Source organism: Phaethon lepturus, unplaced genomic scaffold (assembly GCF_000687285.1).
Source record: "Phaethon lepturus isolate BGI_N335 unplaced genomic scaffold, ASM68728v1 scaffold1224, whole genome shotgun sequence".
Classification (NCBI taxonomy): domain Eukaryota; kingdom Metazoa; phylum Chordata; class Aves; order Phaethontiformes; family Phaethontidae; genus Phaethon; species Phaethon lepturus.
The window spans coordinates 65,347-86,823 of NW_010535253.1; the positions used below are offsets into that span (position 1 = coordinate 65,347).

At 39.1% G+C, this 21,477-nt stretch overlaps 1 protein-coding gene across 2 annotated transcripts in view; it reads right to left on the reverse strand.

Annotated features, from left to right (window-relative positions):
• Window positions 1–21,477, reverse strand: part of SCAPER (S-phase cyclin A-associated protein in the ER) — a 132,172-nt gene that overhangs the window by 64,600 nt on the left and 46,095 nt on the right. For both annotated transcript variants that reach the window (XM_010285733.1, XM_010285732.1), the window contains exons 17-18: window positions 20,318–20,383; window positions 10,147–10,273 (exon numbers count right to left, since the gene is read on the reverse strand). In XM_010285733.1, the coding sequence (XP_010284035.1) occupies window positions 10,147–10,273; window positions 20,318–20,383 (193 nt within the window). The remainder of the gene's footprint in view (window positions 1–10,146; window positions 10,274–20,317; window positions 20,384–21,477) is intronic.

The window sequence follows — 21,477 nt, forward strand, 5'->3', positions numbered from 1 at the left end:
CTGACGTTTCACTATTGAAAGCTTTCTGCCGCTAGAAAGCAGCACTGATTTCAGCTGAACTAAACTATGACCAACAGTGCAATCAAGCACAACTAAAGATATTAAAATTATGCAGGACAAGACATATAGAGATGGAGCTACGGTTGTTTAAAGACCTGTAGTGCAGTCAAGAGCACCGGGATCCTAAACACAGCCTTCACACAGATTGCCTTGGGTACTCTCTTGTAACCTCTTGGACTATTCGCCCATTACCCCACCCACAGGCCAGCAACAAAAGACTGCTGGGTAGATTAATAATGTGGGTTTGTGAAGTCCTGCGAACATGAGAAGAGACAACAAAGACATGTACAGGTGATATGTTCTCAAGTCAGAAGTGAGGTCTCAAATCAGATGTAGAATTTTACGAATACTTTCAAGAGAATGTGTGTGTATACATATACCATCAGGCTAAATGAAATAAAAACTTCAGTTCTTCAGAAACCATAATAGTTACTTCATCATGAGCTCTAAATTCGCCATCTGCTCTTTTGCAGAAACGTGCCTGCATATGGCATTTTTCTCATCACTGAGAAATCAGTGCCTGTACTTTAATGATATTAAAACGTATCTCGTCCTGTAAATACTTAATGAAGAAACTCTGCATACCTTGGAATGTGTATATGACCATTACATCCATTCTGATGTTACGTATTAGTTCTGAACTGACAAAGAAGGGAAAAAGCCTGGTCTGACAGCAAAAGGTCACAAATAGTACTGCGTAAGCGCACTGGAAGCTAACAACATTTAACTGCATCCCACAGAACCAGAAATCAAAACAGCAGTTTTCAACTACGCACGCCGCGCACAGTAAATTAACCTCTGAATAATCTCGGAATAAGTACACTGTAGAGCTTATCTGTGAACTGAACTTGCCTTCTAATACCATTTCCAGCAAACAAGTTAAAAAATAGTCTGTGGCTGACCTCTAGTAACAAGTTCCTATTTATATGTTCATCTTGAGAAAAAGGTTAATCCACAGATCATAGAAACTCTGGGCAAACGAATTACTGATACAAAGCTCCTTCATCCAACCTGCAACACACATCTGACCTTCTGACTTCTTCCTGGCAGTGACGGGGAATGGCTGTTTGGGGAGAACGCGCTGTCTGAAGAGCTCCTCCAGTGTTTACACATAGCCTGCTCTTTGAACTCACATGCTGCTACTACTATCAAATCCTCTGCCCTAGTTGATCAGATCAGGTGATGTTCACAGAATCACTAAGGTTGGAAAGGACCTTCAAGATCATCAAGTCCAACCATTAACCCAGCGCCACCATGATCCCTAAACTATGTCCCAAAGCGCCACATCCACACGTTTTCGAACGCTTCCAGAGATGGCGGCTCCAAATGTTTCTACTCCAACTGTTTCTACTACTCGTAGCAGTTTGGATGGTAGATACAGTACAATACCCCATACTCCAGGCTTTGAACACTGCCGAGCCTTCTTCTAACCATGTTTTACTGGCCATCGTTGGCACTCAGTGCTGAACATGTGTATGTTAGAAAGCCCTAATCTCAAAGGGTTTAAAGAAGTAAATCAGTTTCGAGGAGGGTTACTTCCACCTCAGATTTTCCATCAATTATATCAGCTTCATCAGTTCCTGAGTTCAGGCTCTGAGCTCAGGTTCTGTAGTTTCCTAAAGACAGCTACAGACTAGATTTACACTTGCGACAAAGGAAGCATAAATACAGAATTCCCTATGTTACCTTCTGTGTTAGCAAAATTACTAGGTTTTTGGTGGTAAAATACAGAGTTCCAAGGGACTGAATTCTAGTTTTAGCTGGTAAAACAGACTTATTTTTAAGTTTTGCGATTCAACACACTTTGTAAAGTTTGGATTTTGACTTAAAATAATTTTTAAACTGTTATAATTCAGCTTTACGTTTGATTAATGACTTCCTTTCACGTGACATAGCTGTAGCTCTGGAACCGGCTACTGCAGGAGTATCCAAAGTTGAAAAATTAATGGATGGATGAAAAAATTAATCCATTCTTTGTATAGAAATACATCATACATTTAGCTAAAAATGAAACTTGAAGTTATAACTTCTGATAATCTATAAAAAAATAAGAGTAGCCACTACTTTCATAAATAACAAAACCCCAAAACGTTGATGAAAGATAGCGTGTGAATCTTTATCTTATTTTTTAAACACTTTGGCCACAAAATGCCCAGTGCCCAATAAAAAAGGTGGCTTTTTGGTGTAAACCAGCGCACTAAGTATCAAAATTTTCATCTGGCCAAGAGCCAAAAGACACATATCACGTCTAAAACGGAAAGGCAGTAGGTTACGACATGACAGTATCAACGACTCCGCCGGGTCCCACTGCACCATTGCAAGGGTGGAGGTGGAAAGGGCACAGGACTGATGCGGGACTCGGGGCCCTTTGCCGGCTTGTTTTCATCCACAGTCATGAATTTGCCTTGCCAGCTGCTGCCAGAGGTCGGCCCTGCTCCTGGTCCCGTGACACTCCTGCCGCCGCAGCCAAGCCGAACTGAGGCTCAAGCGCTACAGACTGGCCGCCCCGGTCTGCACTGCGCGTTAGTGTAAAATGTAGACAGCACAAACAACAGTGGTTCATTAATTTGCCTATTTAACTGTGGGAATGTGGCTGCTGCTTTTTTTTTTTTTTAATTAATACTGCGCGTGTGTGTACATCTATTTTTCCTATAGAACACTGTATGATTGCACATTTAAGTCTTGACAGGATATATACTGATTACCTGCCTAAATACCCTACTGCACCAAAACCAGGAAACATGCTGCTGTAAGCAGCTCAGTAGGAAAAAAAGCTGTGTAATTTCTAAGCGCGTTGGCACATGAAGTGCTACAGACTTGGCTGTACCTGGCGTCGGAAAGATGAAGGCATGCTCCAGTCGGAGCACTCAAATTGAGCAAAACCGGGGCCTGTTTGTCCAATACAAAAATCGACAGTATTTTAAAGCCTGTTTTGAATATAGCTATAACGAAACACAGAACTTTGAGAATTAACACGCTAATTAATTTAGCAAGTAATACCTTGGGCCTTAGAAGTCATATCAGTATTCACCAAATTAAAATCTTATTTAAGCATTTTTCTTCCAAAATCAAAATTTGACTTCTAAATAGACTTATTACCTCTAAGGATTAAAAGGCCACGCTGTTGTTTCTGCCGGTAGTGTCCTCTAGTGGAGAAATGGGAGACAGTAAGTAAACAAGAAAACAGAAGTGGGCTGCTTCACAGGAATCGCCCTGTCAAGGAAAATACAGACACCTCTCGATCACAAATGGGGCTATAAAAGTTTGGCATCTTGACCAAGCTTTTCATTACTATAATAATGCTTAAATGTAAATATTAAGTACCTTTTTAAAGCTTCAGTCGTATTGAGAAATGCATCTGTTGTGAGGCTAGATACAATAGTTGGTGGAGTGTCTTAAATAACATACAGATAATGTGTCTGTGCGTAGGCGTGCATATGCGTAAGACCACAAAATACAGAGAATGTGGCTGTAATTTGGCTAAAGCCACTAGTCCATGACTTAGGTTAATTCACGGAAACATTAATTTTCATCCTTTTCTTATATAAAAGCCAACCAAAGTAATTTTGCGGGGGTAGGGGTGGGGAATCATCACAGGTTTTTTTACGACCACAGATTTTTGCCACCATCTTATTCTGCGCTAACCTTTCAAGGCTCCAAAGACAAGAATTACTAATTTTTAAAAGATTACTGAATCTTTTAAAAGTTACTGAATCAAAAAAGCAATGGCTCTGTCTACTAACACCCCTGCTTCCTTCAAGATACTGATCATCCTTGCCTCTGAGGAGTCTAGCTGATTAACAGAACTAAGTTAAACTTGGATCAACTGTTTTCAACCGTAAGTTAGATTTAAAATTTGCTGCTTCTAATTCACACTTGACAGTTTTCTTCAGTTACGAAATAGAAGCTACAAACCTGTCTGCTTTAAAGCTAGTCTGATTTTTCCAGTGACATCACATCCAGCATAACACGCACTACTTATTTATGTCACTCTTGCTTAGCTTATGAATGCAAACTTCCTTCACGAGTTTGACTACCAAATTACAGTATCTTGCCTCATACTCATCCAAAACAACAAAAATTATGTGGAGCAATAATGCCCTAACTGGTTCAAATATAATCAACAGCAAGTCAAGGAAAGCTTAAAGATGCATCATGGCCTTTCAGCTGGTCCAGAATTTTATTCTTCTGAAAAATTCAACCCAGCCATTAAATTCAGCATCTTTCAATCCTCTCTTTGATGGCTACACTACTCTGCCACACTAGAAACATGCAGCTACCTAGGTGCTTGAGCTGGCTTCACAGATCTCTTGCAGCACCAAAATCAAATGTATGAGAGTTTGGGAATCCTAAATCCCACTGTATTCTTAAATATACTTAAATAAGTAACAATACCGAGGATTTATAGAAGGGTATTTGTTTCTAAAATCTATTTTGTCTGTATATACACATATCATACATATATATATATTTATATACACATACACACACATATACACACACAGAAGGGCAATTTTAAATCTCTGCAGAGACTTTCAATAAAATTTATCACGAACGGTACAAAAGCTTACATGTGTTCCACTCAACACGGCATTTGTTCCATACCTTAGTTCTCCGGCAGTTTTTAATTTTATTGTTTCGGTTTCTGATGATTCAGAGTTTGTATTATCGGGCGGGGGGAAATCAGGCAAAGCTGGCCAGGCAATTCAGTGTGCCTTCCAAAAACCGGCCTATTAATCTTCACACTGGCTATGGTCACCATACCCAATGGGCCTGACAGTTTAGAGAATAAAATATAAATAGCGGGCCTGACTGTGTTGTTAAAGCCAACCATTTCTGACAGTCTTTACAATGGGATAAACACTGTCTGTCTACAGTCCCCATGTATTTGAAAGCTACGACAAACATTTTACTGAAATGTAAATAACTGACATCATGACTGCTGAAGCAGGAGGCTGAAAAAAAAAAATCTATCTGAAAAAATCGCCAAACCAAAAACGTTGCCTGACACAAACCGAACCATTAGCGGTCACTGAAAGAACACGTTTTAGAGGTCATAAGCATTGAGATCCATTTTTTTAAAGTAGTATTAAAACACTGCAGTCAATTAATAGCTCAGATTCAGACATTTTTCAGTTATGAAATTAAACCTTTTCTAAGGAAGTTTATTTTTTCCCCTGAAATTTGTTCCCAGTAAGAATATTATTCTGAATTGGTAATAAAAATAAGTATCCTGAAACTTAGCGTACTGAAAAGCATCTACCTTTAGATTTGTATGAAGGGAGCTGGTAAGTAACTATAAGAGCTGTGACCCAATTTATTAAAAGCCCCCTCTCCTGTTCTTCTGATTCCATTTTACTTCCACACTTTAACAACTTAATTTGCACTCACTATTATTTACTGAGATTTTTAGAGCACCTAGAGAGCCTGAAGGAGGTTAGGGAGACAGCTATCCTCAACACTGTACAAAATCGTCGTGAGTTTCCTGAACACCAGAACCAGTGCAATCTCGTTTGTTAGGGCTTTGTGCCTCGTGATGGACACGTGAGCCTCAGCTGTAACGTTTGCTTAGGCTGGGACATTTATAAAACCTCTATCCTTCCCCTGCGGCTGCAGCCCTCTCCTCAGGAGCGCATCTGTAAGATCTTCTGTCAAATCACTTAGTTAAAGGAATCTTTCAGCTTACGTTGTGATGAAGACCTTTTTCAAACTAGTGGTCTGATGAGAAACATCATATAAAAGTAATTCCAGTTAAGCAGATTAACTGCTGCACTTGGATTCCAAAAATCAGGAGGTTCCCTCATGATTATATTGAATCTCCGTGTCACACTCCCAGTCAGAAGGACAGGAGACACATTGAGGGCTTGTCTAGATGTCACATGTTAAGTATTGTACAAATTTAACTAAAGTAATTTAACTGCAGTGTCTCAGCTGCAGCTGAGCCAGGTGAAAAGGCTACTGCCCTCAGCTGCTTGTCACCGGCCTTACTTACCACCCGGCCACCTTCCTCAGAATAATGGTGGCTGCCCTCTCTGCCGAGCCCAGACCTTCCACAGTCACCTAGAAGACTTCAAACATTTAAAAGTAGGACTTTTAAAAACTTGACAAAAAAACACCTCTAAAAACAAATTTTAGGAAGAACTTTCGGGAAGTGATGTTCTGTCAGGTCGAAGGATGACCGTCTGAGGGGCGGTAACCTCTGACCCAGGTCAGGTTCATAGCCTTAGAAATAGATGTACTTCAGTCAGCGTAACGTCTACTGTCTATGTAGTAGAAAATGGTTTATTTTTTTTAATCAGTAAACCTCACCTCTATACACTGAGAGAAATAAATGATACAAGCATAAGCAACTTAAATCTGTACCTGTAGTCACACTAACAGGATACAAAGCTTTAAATATACTGCTTTCTGACGGTGTTCCCTACTACAGGACATTTCTGTACAAGTGCTCAGGTCAAACTTGAGCAGTTAATCTGGGATTCCTTGCACAGCTGAAACACACTAATGCTCTCCATAACGCAAGTGCCAAATTAGTCCATCAAAGAATGAACATGTATAAAATCAGAAGAACTGTGGCAGAAAAACTGCTTTAGCCCTGCAGCTTCAAACATCAGCTCTGCCTTCTTTATGAGAGGACATCAGTTTTTCCTTTAGCATCAAAGGCCCATTCATGGGAGATCTTAAACTGAGCGTTATCAGATCTTATTAAGAGCTTGAAGAGTCCCATACGACAATCTGCCAACATCAGGCCAGGGTGTTCTGGTAACATTTGCATGCATTTTGCTGTTGTGTCTCTGTGTGTGTGTTTTTTCAAAATACTTTCAAACAAAGCAGAGGTGACAGTGAATACAACTTCCTTCCAGGATTTCTGCCAGAAAGATGAGAGACTATGCACAAACCCCAAGGACTGCCTTCCAAAAATCTAGAGCACACCCGAACCAGCACCCTAGCAGTACATCTTGGGGACAGCATACCAGGCGAATGCAACGCCATCCGGATTTGCGCCTCTCGCTTGACATTACTAGCGGAAACAAGGACACATGACCTGAGGGGTACAAATCTATTTAAAACTGGAATGACATTGTGATTTATGACTTTATAGCACCTTCTATGTTTGTTTAATTAAAATACATGTGAAGCACAGGCTGTGTGCAATTAACGGCCATACTCCTTGTCAGATCCTTAAAACCTGCACTTCAACTTGCTTACTTACAAATTCTTGTCTAGCATAGGGTGCGATACTTCTAGCGGTTGTAGAGCTTCATCCAAGTAAGCCAACTTGGACATATCAAGAAGTGCCTGGAGATCTAACAACCACCTGAAGCAGAGCAAAGCAACTAACTCCTTTTTCATTTATTAGCACTCAAATCACGCACTGCATTCAAAGTGAAAGTTGACAATTTTGCTGTGTTGCATTGGGAACCAGCAGCAGCCTATGAATTCTGCGTTAATGAGAAGCAGCTAAGGTGCTACAATAAAGAGACAGGGCTTCAAAAAATGCAGTGGTTAAGGTGTATCTTTGCCTGAGAGACGGATTTCTCAAATCTGACTATCTAGAGGATATGTCGATACAAAAAACTTTTAGTTCACGCTAAACAAACTCTTCTTGCTGTCTTGATGAAGTCACTTGGCCCCAAGTGCAGAATCTGCTTCTGTCACCCAGATCAGGAAGGCATGCAGAACAAAAGCAAGTTTACCACAATAATCATGCAAGCATGCCTCACTCTAGAACACTCTCAGGTCATAAGAGAAGTTCAGAAGTGAGAAAAAGTCTTTATGAAACACAACACATGAAGACTAGGTCCAAATTGTTAGTCTGATTTGATTCTACCTGAAGGCAAAACCCAGTGAGACAGGGCTGCCGATCTTTTGTGTGTGGCTTTTCTTGTGATTCAAGATCGCATAAAGAATACACTCTCACCCTTTAACGCTGTTTTAGTACAGTCATGGAATTTCTAATGAGCTGAATAACCCTTCCTTCTGTTGATAAATTCAGTGGTATTTGTTTTTCTTATTTACTGTTACCTACAGCAGCTCAGCATCTTATTTCATGGGTTGTAAAACAAATCTTTTATTTCCCTGGTAAGACTGTATAAATACATTTTTCACTCAGTGTAAGCTATTAACAAAAGAAAAAATCCACTGTTTCACAGTATGACTGAAAAGAGGGGGTTTTGGATCAGTTTTATAATACTTTTGCATGACTACTACAGAGCCTGAAGAATTTCTAGTAAGTGGCAAGGATCTATTGTAGTGAACTCTGCCCTCCCTCAGGGCAATTCTTTATTCAACCCAGGCCATTAGCAAGGGTAAATCAATGTTATCAGCTCACACACAGTGACAGCTTGTGTGGTTCCCACTCCCTCATTCCTCCCCCCACATTACGGTATATTTTTATGCTCTCCAGGGAAATTCAATTAACAGTGTCAGTCTCCTCCTCTCAGTCGATGACTGACACCATCAAGATTCTTTCCACCGCCCATGGACATGTAAGATGTGTCTGCTGATTCCTTGGCTTGCACGTTAACAGGAGAATTACTATCCACTTCTATAAATGACCATGTACGATCTGTGCCGTAAACACACTGACAGCTATTGAAATCAATCTTTCTTGACCTTATTGATTAGGACACTCAGATATAACAACACTTCTTCAGTGGTAATGTTTTGGGGGTAAAAACCCAAATCAACAACAAAATAATGCATGCCTATTAATTCTACCAAATTTATCTTTAACTTCCCCACTGCAGACTCAACAAACAGTAAAACGTTACGAACAATTAACGATTCACATTTAGCTGCAATTCATGTCTCATTTAAAAAAAAATCTCAGAAAACATCTACTGATGAAAGGCCGGATACAACATCACTTCCCAAAAACACTTTCCAATGATTATTTAGATAACTTTCAAAATAGATACATCTTTTTATAGTCTTCATGCAACACATGATTTCTGTATTTTGAAATAAATAACAGATGAATTTTTCAATAATTAACGCAAATGCTGCAAAATTTGAAAAAGTCACAACTCTCTCAAAAACACCATTAAACTTGATCAGCAGCTCAAAGTAACTAACAGAATACATGTCAGAACCCCATGCATTCCCCAGGCAGCATTTAGTATTTAAAAGCATAGGCTATTAGCAATTGTGTTCCATGTTGACTGAGCAGTGAAAAGCATCGAGCAGAGTTCTCATCTTTACAAACACCACAATGAACCACAATGATGCAACCCCCTCCTCAGATTTTGTTAATTTGGTTTCTCTCAGAACTAATTTTCATGATTTCTTGAATACAGATACAAAAGGTTCCTAATGGTTAGAGAGAGAACAGAACATCATGCTCCAGCTGAAAACTCAAATACTGCGGTCCTAATAGAGAAAAAATGCATTACAAGACACAAAGCACTGAGGCAGGAGACTGGCCATGACGAAACAGTAAAAAAGATGCAAAATGCTATGCTATCAATTAAAAAAATCCAACATTTACCATAAACCAGAACATGCAAACATAGCATTTTGAAAAAATTCAAAACATAGAAATACCTCATATATATGCATATCATACCTTCCTCCTCCATCAAAGACCCACCAGCTTTGCTGTACTCTGAGAAAACTCAACAGATTTGTGCTCCCTCAAAACTCAGCCATAACTCCACAATATGGTGGCTGTGACAGCAAAGCTGGCTCCAATTCTCTCCTCTGTTCTCTGCTGATTGTTTTGGCCCCTTATTGTAAAAGCTGTGGGCACACACTATAAATTAGATGCCTGAGACGGCTCAGGTTAAAAACAATCCTAATGAAAATACAGTGGAAGTACAGCTTGTCGTTAACCAGATGATCTAGCATCAGTCAAGCGTGTTTTCAGCACTTCTGCAAAACTGCCTATCTAAAATCTGATGTCTAAATAAAAGCATCCACTGCCGCAACCACCACAGAAAAGTATAATAGCAGACACTGCTTGTTACACAGAGGTCATGCATTCATCAACACATGTTTAAAGTATTCCCAAATCCAAACTGATGACATTTGAGCGCAACACAGTTTACAGGTTAATCATAACATATATAGTAACAGCCACAATACCTCTTTCTCCAGAATACGGGAGATCTCTCCTAAAGTCCTGTCCAGAGCAGAAACCTTGTTGCTCCCCAACGAACAGCTATCCTGCATTTGGAGGTGCTTTAAAAGGTCTTTTGCTAATCGCTGTAACCTTTAACATTAAGCAGAAAACAAAGAGCAGTTAAAGCAAAAGCTCTCCTGATTATGTAAGCTTTTAACGTTGTAATGGAACTCTGCTAACTGAATTTTAATAAGGCAATCATGAAAATCTGTGTAAAATACTATCATCATCTATAATGAACAGCATATAAAATATGCAAGGAGACACAGTCAGCTTAGAGTGCCTATGACGTTACACCATCTACTTTTTCAGGGAAATGGCACAGAAATAGTGCGAACAGTACAGACATAAAGGCACTTTTTTATTAGCTACATGTTTGTTTCTGTTGGTCAATAGAGTTAATTTCCCTATTCCCCCTCCACAGTTTATCCTGCTAGTTTTTGCCATCTTCATTTTCAACGTGGTTTCGTCCTCCTTTTCTTCCTTCATTCAATCCTTTCTGCCCACTTAGCTGAGCAGTTCACTCGAGATGAGTAACAGAAATTACTTGGGTAACTTCTTATAGGCATCTAAAAGAAATGGCTCTTTAGAGTTATTTGAATAAGTGGAAAGTAGTGACTCCACAGACTACCTCAGAAAGGGCATTTTATTAATGAGGGTCAGTAATGAAGCCAAAATGTAGGAGAGAGGTGGGAGAGATGTAGACACACGTGGGTTAGGATTCATTTCAGTTTTACACATCCACATCTGGGCTATTTACCTATGCTCTCCTGCTAGGCAGCGAGGAGAGCAGTTCATTCGAGATGAGTAAGAGAAACTACTTGGGTAACTTCTTATAGGCATCATAAAAGAAATGGCTCTTTAGAGTTATTTGAATAAGTGGAAAGTAGTGACTCCACAGACTACCTCAGAAAGGGCATTTTATTAATGAGGGTCAGTAATGAAGCCAAAATGTAGGAGAGAGGTGGGAGAGATGTAGACACACGTGGGTTAGGATTCATTTCAGTTTTACACATCCACATCTGGGCTATTTACCTATGCTCTCCTGCTAGGCAGCGAGGAGAAATAAGCAGTTCCAAGGCACCGCTCATCTCACCCTAAGGTCTAAAATAAAACAGTCAAAAGATACTCATAATGTATCCTCCTTTTCCCTGAATGTGAAGTCAGTAACTGGCTCAGATGTAGACATCTACATCTGCAGATGCCTTAAGACTGACGATACAAACACTAAACAAAGTCCCTTAACTGAAGACTGAGAGAAGTAGGGAGGAAGTATCATTTGGTATTTGCCATGTATTTGTCAACCGTTGCCTTAGTATCTTCTACTGGCTGTTCTTAATGGCAGGCTCATTGGTGGACCTTTGGTTTGGTCTGTTGAGGACTTTGTACTGCAAGTGGGAAAAAGCTGGTAACTTAGCAGGATGAGTGGGAGAAATGCTGTTGTGACTAGAAGCGAACTTAGCTCTACAGGAAGGAAAAGAGAGGGGAAGGGTATCAATGTGTATCATAAAATGGGAGATCGTTAGTGTAAAAGGGCCAGAAAGCATTCACAAAGTGTCCACAGAGTAACAGCAAAGAGAAAATCACATTAACTAGACTCCAAGAGGCAAGAAAGGAGACGGAATGGCTGGGGAATGTACCACAACAGTCACACGTATTAAAAAACCCAACAAAAAACCCCATCAGAATATTCATTTGGTGCAAGAATAGAGAGTTGCCACTTAATCAATAGGAAACAGGAAATCAATAGGAAAAAAAATACCTTTTCTTTGAAAAAACTAAGAGCTTTATTAAAAGCTTTCAAGAGATTCTGAAAATACATATATGTTTTTAAAGTATAAATAAAAACAATTTGCAGAATTTTGAGTCTTGGACTTCTTATCATCTGGTCAGCTGAATCCACTAATATTCAGCCAGGATTTTTCTATGACAAGAAAAATAAAGGGAGATTACATCCTGATGAGATTTTCTGCACTGCTATTTCCTCTGTGGAAAATGAGGTTGGAGGAAACCTCTGTCTAACCCAGTAAGCCACGAGCTAAAATGGGAAAGAAAATTAAAAGCCAAAAACACAAATAACTGCAGGACTTGGACAGCAAATCAGATGACCACTAACTCTGCTGAGCATAAGGAGCGGATTGCAGCACCAATGAAAAGTCGAATTGCTGCAGTCCGGGAAGGTGATCTAGAAGCAGCGTATTTCAGGTATTCTCACAGAATGTGATTTAGAATGGTTATTGCCCTGGTAATATCCTAGTGCATCAAGCAAAAATACAGACTTTCTCTCCCCAAGACAGCTACCCAAATTCCATGATTAAAGCCTGTATAAAGCACCGAAAAACCCCGCCACGCTATACTGTAACTTTATCTGACAGAAGACAGCAAGACGGGTTTCCATCTGCTTCATTTAACATCAGAGGAATGGAATTCAACAAGGATAACCACAGAGGCTAAAGAAAGGGACTTTCCTAATCTACATCAGACATCAGTATACAAAATGTGTAAGGTTCATCAAAACACTACTCACACGGACTCAGATAGAAAATATTCGGATTAGATTGTTATTTCTGTTGACAAATTCCCTTTCTGTCTCTTCAGTCTATAAAGATGCTACATAAGTTAAACGTCATTTTCAGTTTCTGTCCTCAGTTTCATAATAAAAAAAATGCTGTACAACACATTAACTCTCAAGGAAAAGCTTCTAGCTTTCCATTTCTTCTAAAAGTCTTTCTGGACAATTTTACCGAAACTCAAACTTTTAAACTGTGTGTTCAGCATCATACAGTAAGAAACATGAAAAATAAATTTCCAGTTCTGCCACATAAAGAATTACCTCTTACATCCTTATAACCTACTGCATGTTGGTTGTCTGCCAAAAAAAGGTAACATATTCTACGTGATCACACAGGGAAGAGAAGGGAAATAAAAACTCTATCCTCCCACTGTGTGAACTTTGTGGAAATTATTTAAATTTAATATTCTTTATACTGATTTCTTGGCAATGTCAGAGTCATAAGAGTAATTTTAGGACTGTTTCAAAGGACTAGAAATCTATGCAAGATGAGTTGTGCTTGGATATAGAATTTATCATTGCTATGAACAGACTTGGAAAAAGAGAACTCTTTGTACATATCGTACTCCTTGTACACTCTTTGTATGCACTGTAGATTAATCGAGCATGGTATCAACACCCGATCCAGTGACTACATGGAAAGACTGTTGAGTCCAAATTCACACATTTCCAGACAATTATTTAATCTTCCTTCTGTCCCCCAATATTAATTCCTCCAATGCTTACTATGCCGTATGGGGAATGATAAATAACTGAAAATGTACTGAGCTAAATAAAAGGGAAAGTTAATGTCTTTTTGTCTACATCTCACTAATGTAAATGTTATTTACATCTCACTAATTAAGATTTTAGTATTGCCCACAAACAGAATGCAGAAGAAATATCATAAAGAACATAAGGCAATTGATTCGTCTTGGAACATTACCATAACGTAAACTTTAAGAAATAGTGTGGTCAGCAAATGCAAATACATTAAGTGATCTTTTTGCACTGCAAATGGGAAAATGAGGGATATTCATATTAAAGGTTTGTGTAGCAAATATATAAACAAAATTTAAAAAAAAGTATTGTATGAATTAAGGGTTTCTTTTTAGCGTAGGCTAAATATTTTTGGCAGGTTTAATATATTTTATAAGCTAAAGGAAAAAGATCTCTGTTAATGTTCATAGGCCAAATTTCATCTGTAGAAAAAAAGCCTGGAAATAGTAACATCAATGTATTTCAGCACTTCCACATTTAAATCCATCATTTCTTGGCTGTACACTGAACGTATACAGGGAAGGGTTAGTACGACTGGGCAGAGCGCTGGATTCTGTGCGGCTCCTGTATGGAAGGAGCGGTTACTCCTCCTGTACGCTCCTGCCGAGGGCGGCCAGATGCCAGCGGGACACACAGCCCCGATTCTTCCTGATGCAGCCCGTGCCTGGAGAGAACTGAGAAAGTCTGTGGCAGCTCCTGCCCAGCCCGAAACAGGGAGTTACGCTGTATGCTCTTAAAGCAACGTACAGCCCCCGCACCATTCTCTGCCGCCTGCAGTTTGGCCCCCTGCAGTAAAACTACGCACGGCGGCACACGTGGCATACTCCGCTCGTGCTAAGTGCACAATGGAGAACACCATCCTACAGCTTTACATAGTCCCAAACACTGCTAGACGTAAAACATCTGAATCTGCAGCTTCACACACCTCCTTTAGTTTTTTGAAATGGAAGCTATTGGAAAAATGATAAAAAATTCCTATAAAGATTATTTTCTGAATTTACTTATTTGAATGCTCTAGCAATTCTGTGATGATGAAATCTACCGTCCACACAATCACAAAGCAGGTATTTATCTTTTTTTAAAGTTTAATTTAATTTTATTTACACTTCTGCTTTTCTATAGTTCATATGGCTGTTTGGAAACTAAATTTTGCACAAACACTCCCAGCTTCAGAGATTATCTGGTTTTTCCCAGTAATCAGTATTTTGGCATAATACCTTATAACTGGACTCACTGGACCCTACCTACTACACCAAGAAAACCTACAAGGTAAGTTTATCTTGTGAAGGCACTGATATACCGTAAGGCAAATAAGAACGAACTATATTGCTAACGGCATTTAGCTTTGGGCCTCTGCAAGAACAAACTTCACACTACATTCCCATCTGTTCTCCAGCAAACTCTTACAGGAAATAATTTTTCATTTCCTAACTTTCCTCTTTTTGTGCTGCAGTCCTTTTTCCGGATAATAGTGGTTCCCACTTCCATACTACTGTCCCTTTACATAGTTTAAAAAAAAAGGGTAAGTAAAAAAACCAAAAAAAACAAACAAAAAACAAAACACCCCAAACAAACAAACAAACAAACCCCCCAAAACATGAAAAAAACAATTCCTTTTTGCATGAGGAGAGCCTGGCTAAAGTATTAGACTAGGGGGTTAATTCTTCTTTCCTGCAATTCTGCTAACTCCATTTAGGCATATGGCACTCTTTCACTACCTTCTGTTCCCTGTCTGTATTAAAAGATGACAATTACACTTTGCTACCTGCAGATTGCTGTGATGCTGAAATAGATGGCTTTTGGATTAGAAGATACTAAGCAGACGTACATAATACTCGAACTTTGTGAAAACTTTTTCCTTCCCTTTTAAAAATGTGCTCTGGTGGACACCAGCGAATGCTGCAAACAGAAAGAGCTGTCACCGACACACCTTTTGACAGGCTAACTTAACACACTGGACACTAAATAATTACGTTCACATCAGTTCCCAGAGAATACGAATTAATACCATAAACCCATCAAGAGTCCACCAGCATTTATAAAATGACCTAAGTGCTACCAGTGACCAAGCAGCTGATGCACAGTGGAGAGAGGCCAGGGAGTAACAGACTGGCTGCTCCCAGGTGAGAATGTCACCTGGGAAAGTCCTTTTCCTCAAAAGTCCCTCTTGTCATATGAAAGAGTTCAGAGAGCAAAATACCCACCAAATAAGGCAGTATTTGGAATTATTTCACCCCACGCATTAACTGACACCATTTTTTAATAGATACTAAAAAGAAAAAAAAAAAAAAATCTCTTACAGACATCTTTTAGAACTCTTGTTTCTAAAAGAGAACTACTTAGAGCCTTTCACAATCCCACTCAGGAATCAAGATTCAGTACTGTGAAACTGAAAAAGCTATACATACCACGTCCATCAATCAGGATAAACCCTGTCTGCTTATTGATATTAGTGTATTACCCATGTAAAGCTTAGAAAGCACTTGGATCAGTGCTTCCTTAGCGCAAAAGGTTCTGCAAACCATAAACGAACAAGAACTACTGAAACAATCAGCTGCAGCAGGAAATCAGTGGTCTCATAATATTAAGGTGGCTTAATCTTAAAGGTGATCTAAAAAGGCTTTTTACCTGCCAAAGACTAATTCTGGGTTCTGCCTTTCTTCTGTAGCAACTGACAACTTGACTAAGAACTAAAATCAGATAAGAAATTGCATTCCATAAATGGTTTTAGTTGTTTGCAAAGACACAATCAATTTGGGAGGAGAGGAGGGAGCAGAGAAATGCGGCATAAGCAAGGAAGCATAAGAGAAAGTTATATTTAATGATTTCATTCTAAAACACATTTGCTTCTGTTAGGTAAATAAATAAGTCTACCAATTGTATCACATCTTAAATGGAATAAAAAAAAACCCCAAACTTTTTCACTTTTAAATTCCACAGCCCACCAAGTTAAAAAGTATTTACTGTTCATTAGTGTACTTCCACTCCAATCTGAATACCTCAAACCTTCCTTTAGAATAAACAAAAAGTACTGGCATTTGTTTTGACGCAAAGAACACATTTAGCACTCTCAGTTTTCACCCACTTCATTCTGTGATGTGACTTTTCTCAGGAACTCTGCAGATCTCCTGATTGCGTGTGTCGGATAGCTGTTAAGACTCCTAGTATTGGCAAGAGTTTGCTCTCTCTCAGCCCGGTACAGTAGCAGTTACTATTAGCTTAAGGCAGAGTACACCATGTTCTGGCTAAAAAGGCGATAGTTAACTACTTTCATAGCTTCTCAATGCAATAATATTTCAGTGGAGATCAACTACTGTTTGTTCCTTTTAGCTAATCCTTCTTCCTATTGTGCTTGGTTAAGTCGGATTCTGTACTTAGTTCTGTTTCAAAGCTGTTTTCCTATTAATTTTGCCAGTATTAAGAATATGTTTCTCCATGTAAACAGATACGGTCTGGGCTTCAACTCTTGCCTCATGGAATTTCTTGCCCTCTTATCCTTTCCCTTACAGAAAAAGATGAAACTACCCTTCCCCATCCTTCTTCCATGTTGTGTCATGTATTGTGTAAAGTAAACAAATTTTAACAGAAAAAAACTAGGCTTCTGGTTGACTTGTAGACAGTCCTCTCTTCAACAGTCAGTTCAGACTTGAGCTCCCATTGTTACCCCCTTGATTTCAAATAAGCTTGCAAACATTTGAGCCCTCATGGTAGGTAAAAAGTTGTGCAATGTTGGAAATAACAATACCTATGACATCTGAAACTATGTTCTAAACATTTAGGTGTAAGCATTCGCTAGATCACTAGATTTCTACATGAAGACTGCAAAAGAAAGCTCACAGAAGACCTGTGATCAAAGCGAGTTACGCAGTGGCTATTATGCCAGTTCACGTCTAAAAGGGTACAGCCCCAACAGTGGCAATGAAGGAGGAAAATGAGAAAGCAGATGGAACAGAAGATCCTGCCTGAAAGCACAGTAGCATTTCATTGAATAAAGAGAAATTAAAATGTTAAATTCAGGCTCCGTCAAGAAATTAACAAAAAACCCCCCAACTGAGTTTTTGTTGCACTGCAATTGAGACACAACTGACCAAATTACATCAGTGATAATCAGAAGTCGGAAAGAAACTAAAGTGGAAGCACTACTGCTTATCAGTCTTTTCAGAGTCACACAAACACCCCACATTTCTACCTTCTAATAACTGGACCCCAATTTTTTATTTTCCGGTAGCAAAGAAAAGCAAAACACAGAAGCTACAAATCTAAAAGTCTTAATCTGCCATGAAACTAATCTTGAAAATTGAAGTGCTGATTAAGAAACGAAGCCAACAGAACCTTCTTCCCCAATGCGTTTATGCCGGTGTGCCATCTGCTGGAGACGTTTCATTTTCATATGTCAAACCTCAGTGATGGATTTTTATTATTTTAAAATACATACTGAGATTCAACAGCAGGTTTTCAAACTATTGACAAGTCTATGTGAAAGATAAGGCATACAGGCTAGTTGTATATACAACCAAAGAAGCCTAACAGCAAGGATCTGAACATCTTAGCCAACAGTAGCTGACAAAAAATGCTGCCTTCAAGTATATTGGCAATTTATGAGTGACGGAAGCAACCACAAAACATACAAGAACTGGTATAGGTTATTACCTCAGTCTGAAGACAAATATCCCCAAGGTAGTTTTAAGTTTAGGATGAAGGTATTTGAATCCAACTGTTGAGACACCACAGCCTCTTGACTGACCTGCCACAGACTTTGTGAGCACAACTCTAAGAAAGGCATACCATCTGCCCACTACCCTATTTAACAATGAACTGTAAATGGACGTCTCAGGAACATTAAGAACAGGACACGCATACATAATCTTCTTTACTAATCTGTTTCTCATCACCATTTTCAGCTTAGGAATCTCTTGGGCTGGATGTACTTTCCCAGAACTGCAGTAATGCATGTAAACTTTTAGGATCTGTGTGATTTTTGTCAATGAGTTCCATACATCTAATTGCACACTGCATGAAGAACCGCTGTCTTTAGTTTCTTTTGAACCTGGCTCCATCTTCATTCTGTGCTTCCTCATTCTCGTACAGGGAAGGACAGCAAACAATCAACATGCATCTTTTCCATGCTATTTATGACCTCACAGACCTCTGTAATACATCCCCAATTAAAACTTCATCCCATTATCCCATTTTTCTCCATAATGGGAAGTACTAGCTTACAAAGTCTATATAACAGAAGTTATACCAGAAATTACTACAGATTTCCCTTCCTGCCCTCTCTGAACCTTTAACAATTCTAGCATATCCTTTCTGAGATGAAGAACCAGAACCGCACATAGGATTCAAATATATGTAGATGACATAGGCATTTGTACATAATGACATTCTTTGTTCTGGTTTTGCTCCTTTCTCAATGATTTTCATAGAATCACAGAATCGTTAAGGTTGAAAAAGACCTTTAAGATCATCAAGTCCAACCATCAACCCAACACCACCATGCCCACTAAACCACGTCCCAAAGTGCCACGTCTACACGTTTTTTAAACACCTCCAGGGATGGTGACTCCACCATTTCCCTCAGCAGCCTGTTCCAATGCTTGACCACTCTCTCGGTGAAGAAATTTTTCCCAATATCCAATCTAAACCTCCCCTGGCGCAATTTAAGACCATTTCCTCTTGTCCTATCGCCAGTTACTTGGGAGAAAAGACCACACCCACCTGACTACAACCTCCATTTTAACAAAGTATTGCCTTTAACTGCTAAGAGTACTGAGCTGATCATTTCTTGGAACTACCTATCACTCCTGTGAGTTCAAAGCCCCCACTTTGCATGTGAAAATGTAATTGAGTTCTGCCTTCTTCCTCCATCATGTAGCACTTCATATACACTGGATTTCACCTGCCACTTTTCTGCCGAGTCACTCACTCTCTTCAAAATCATTATTCAGCATCAGCTCTTGTCTGTACTATCCTGAATATCTTTGCATCATCTTCACCATCAAACTCTGTCACATCACTGCTTGCCCTTTTTTCCCCAGGTCACTTGTAAGTTGAACATCATAGGACTGCAGAACCTATTCTGATAGGACTGATCATATACTCCACTTCTTTTCAGTTTTTTAACTGATTTCCATTTATGCTACAGCTATATAGTTTCTTTTAAGATCTTTGGTGATAGACCTTATCAGAAGCTTTTTGGAAAGCCAAATATTTTGCATCTTTTGCCAACCAGTTTCAAGGAATCAGAATGCAGAAGCTGAGCAATTTTCTGTTTCAAACTAAGGAGGAGGATAGGAGTGACAATAGGTCTTGTTGTAAATTTATCATCCAGCTGTTTTCATCTGTGCCTTATCCTAGACAATAAAAAGGTCTACTCTTTAAAAAGCTTGATGCCAGATTAAGACATCTGTGCATTAAATATCTGTGCTTTCACCATATGAACCTTTGTTTCTGAACAAATGGAGGCCAAACCTAAGATTTTCAGTCCCAGAATTCCAGTGCTGAATTTTCACCATCAATCTTGAAGTGCAAAGTGGGAACCTTCTTGCCTCCAGGTAAGAAAAGGAATGAGTGTATGTTCTCTTTACTATTGCAGCTTACATGACTTAAGATATACAGTGCCTTCAGGAAAAAATGCATTTATAAGGTCTGACCTTTTGTATTAAAAACTGACCTGTTATTCAGGAGGGCAATATGCCCCATATTGAGTGGGAACCTCACCATACCTGCTCCACTGGAAATTTCAGCAGCACTTCTGCACGGGGGGAGGTGAATGTCTAAAATATATAAAGTTAAATGCTTACTTGGCTTTAAATGGAGAATCAGAGACAGCATTTTTTGCTTCCATCAAACTCTCATATTCCTTTGCCCTGGAGGAGAAAATATTCATTATTATTGACTATTGTCTAAAGTGTACAGTATGTAATACCAGCAAGATAATTCTAACTTTTGGGGGTTTTGTATTTCATAGTAACGCACGGCATTTCTGTCAAATCTGCCCCGTCATAATCCATACTGATGCTTAACTATTGGCCATTAACAATTTATGATTAGTATCACTACTTTAGAATAATCTCAGCACAAAAATGGTGTATTTAAGTTGACTTTCCCAATGGTAGAAAATGATACAAGTGCTATATGCAATTGCAGTAACTTACTGCTTATTATAAAATTATCACATTCATCTGATGAAAATCTTAGTAATTTAGACACGTAATGCAGATCAGAAGATCACTACCTCACAGAGATTATAATTAACATACAAATAATTTGTTATATTTACAGGTACAGCAGTATTTTTTATGTAACTAATGACTGTACTGTAATCTAATGAACCTTGTTAGGCATATAGCGTAGAAGTAAACATCTCCACGAATGACTGTTTTACTGCTGGAAATAGAAACACAAACCTCTCCAGTCCCTTAAAAATATTATTTACACTGGCCATATGCCAAAAAGTAGGAAGAGAGAGACGAGACTTTTTTCCCACTGCTTACTCTGACTCCAGCCAACCTCTGCCAACAGGTGAAAATCATCCCCAGCTCCAAAACAGGATTCACAGTGGTAATCCTGGAACCTTTTGTAATGACATATGCACACACAGCAAAACTAATCCAGAGAATACAGCATTGCAGAAAAATTCAATTCTCAGAGACAGAGCCCTGTGATGAAGAAACATCCAGCAGGCAGTAAAAACATTTAGCTGTTAAAGATATTTGATCCGATAAAATTGCTCTTTTGATTTTTATTCCGAAATGAAGATGCAACGCGAATTTCTAGGGACCCCAGGGAGATCGGCTGTTCAAGTCCTTTGAGGTTGTGTTGTCAGATGAACAAGGGACAACATCATTCACGGCTTGGAAAATTCTTCAAAAAAACCTGTATACACACACCTGAAGGAAACTTGACTGGCATGCTGGAATACATCTGTGATTAGGTATGTGATCTGCCTCTACCACGAGCA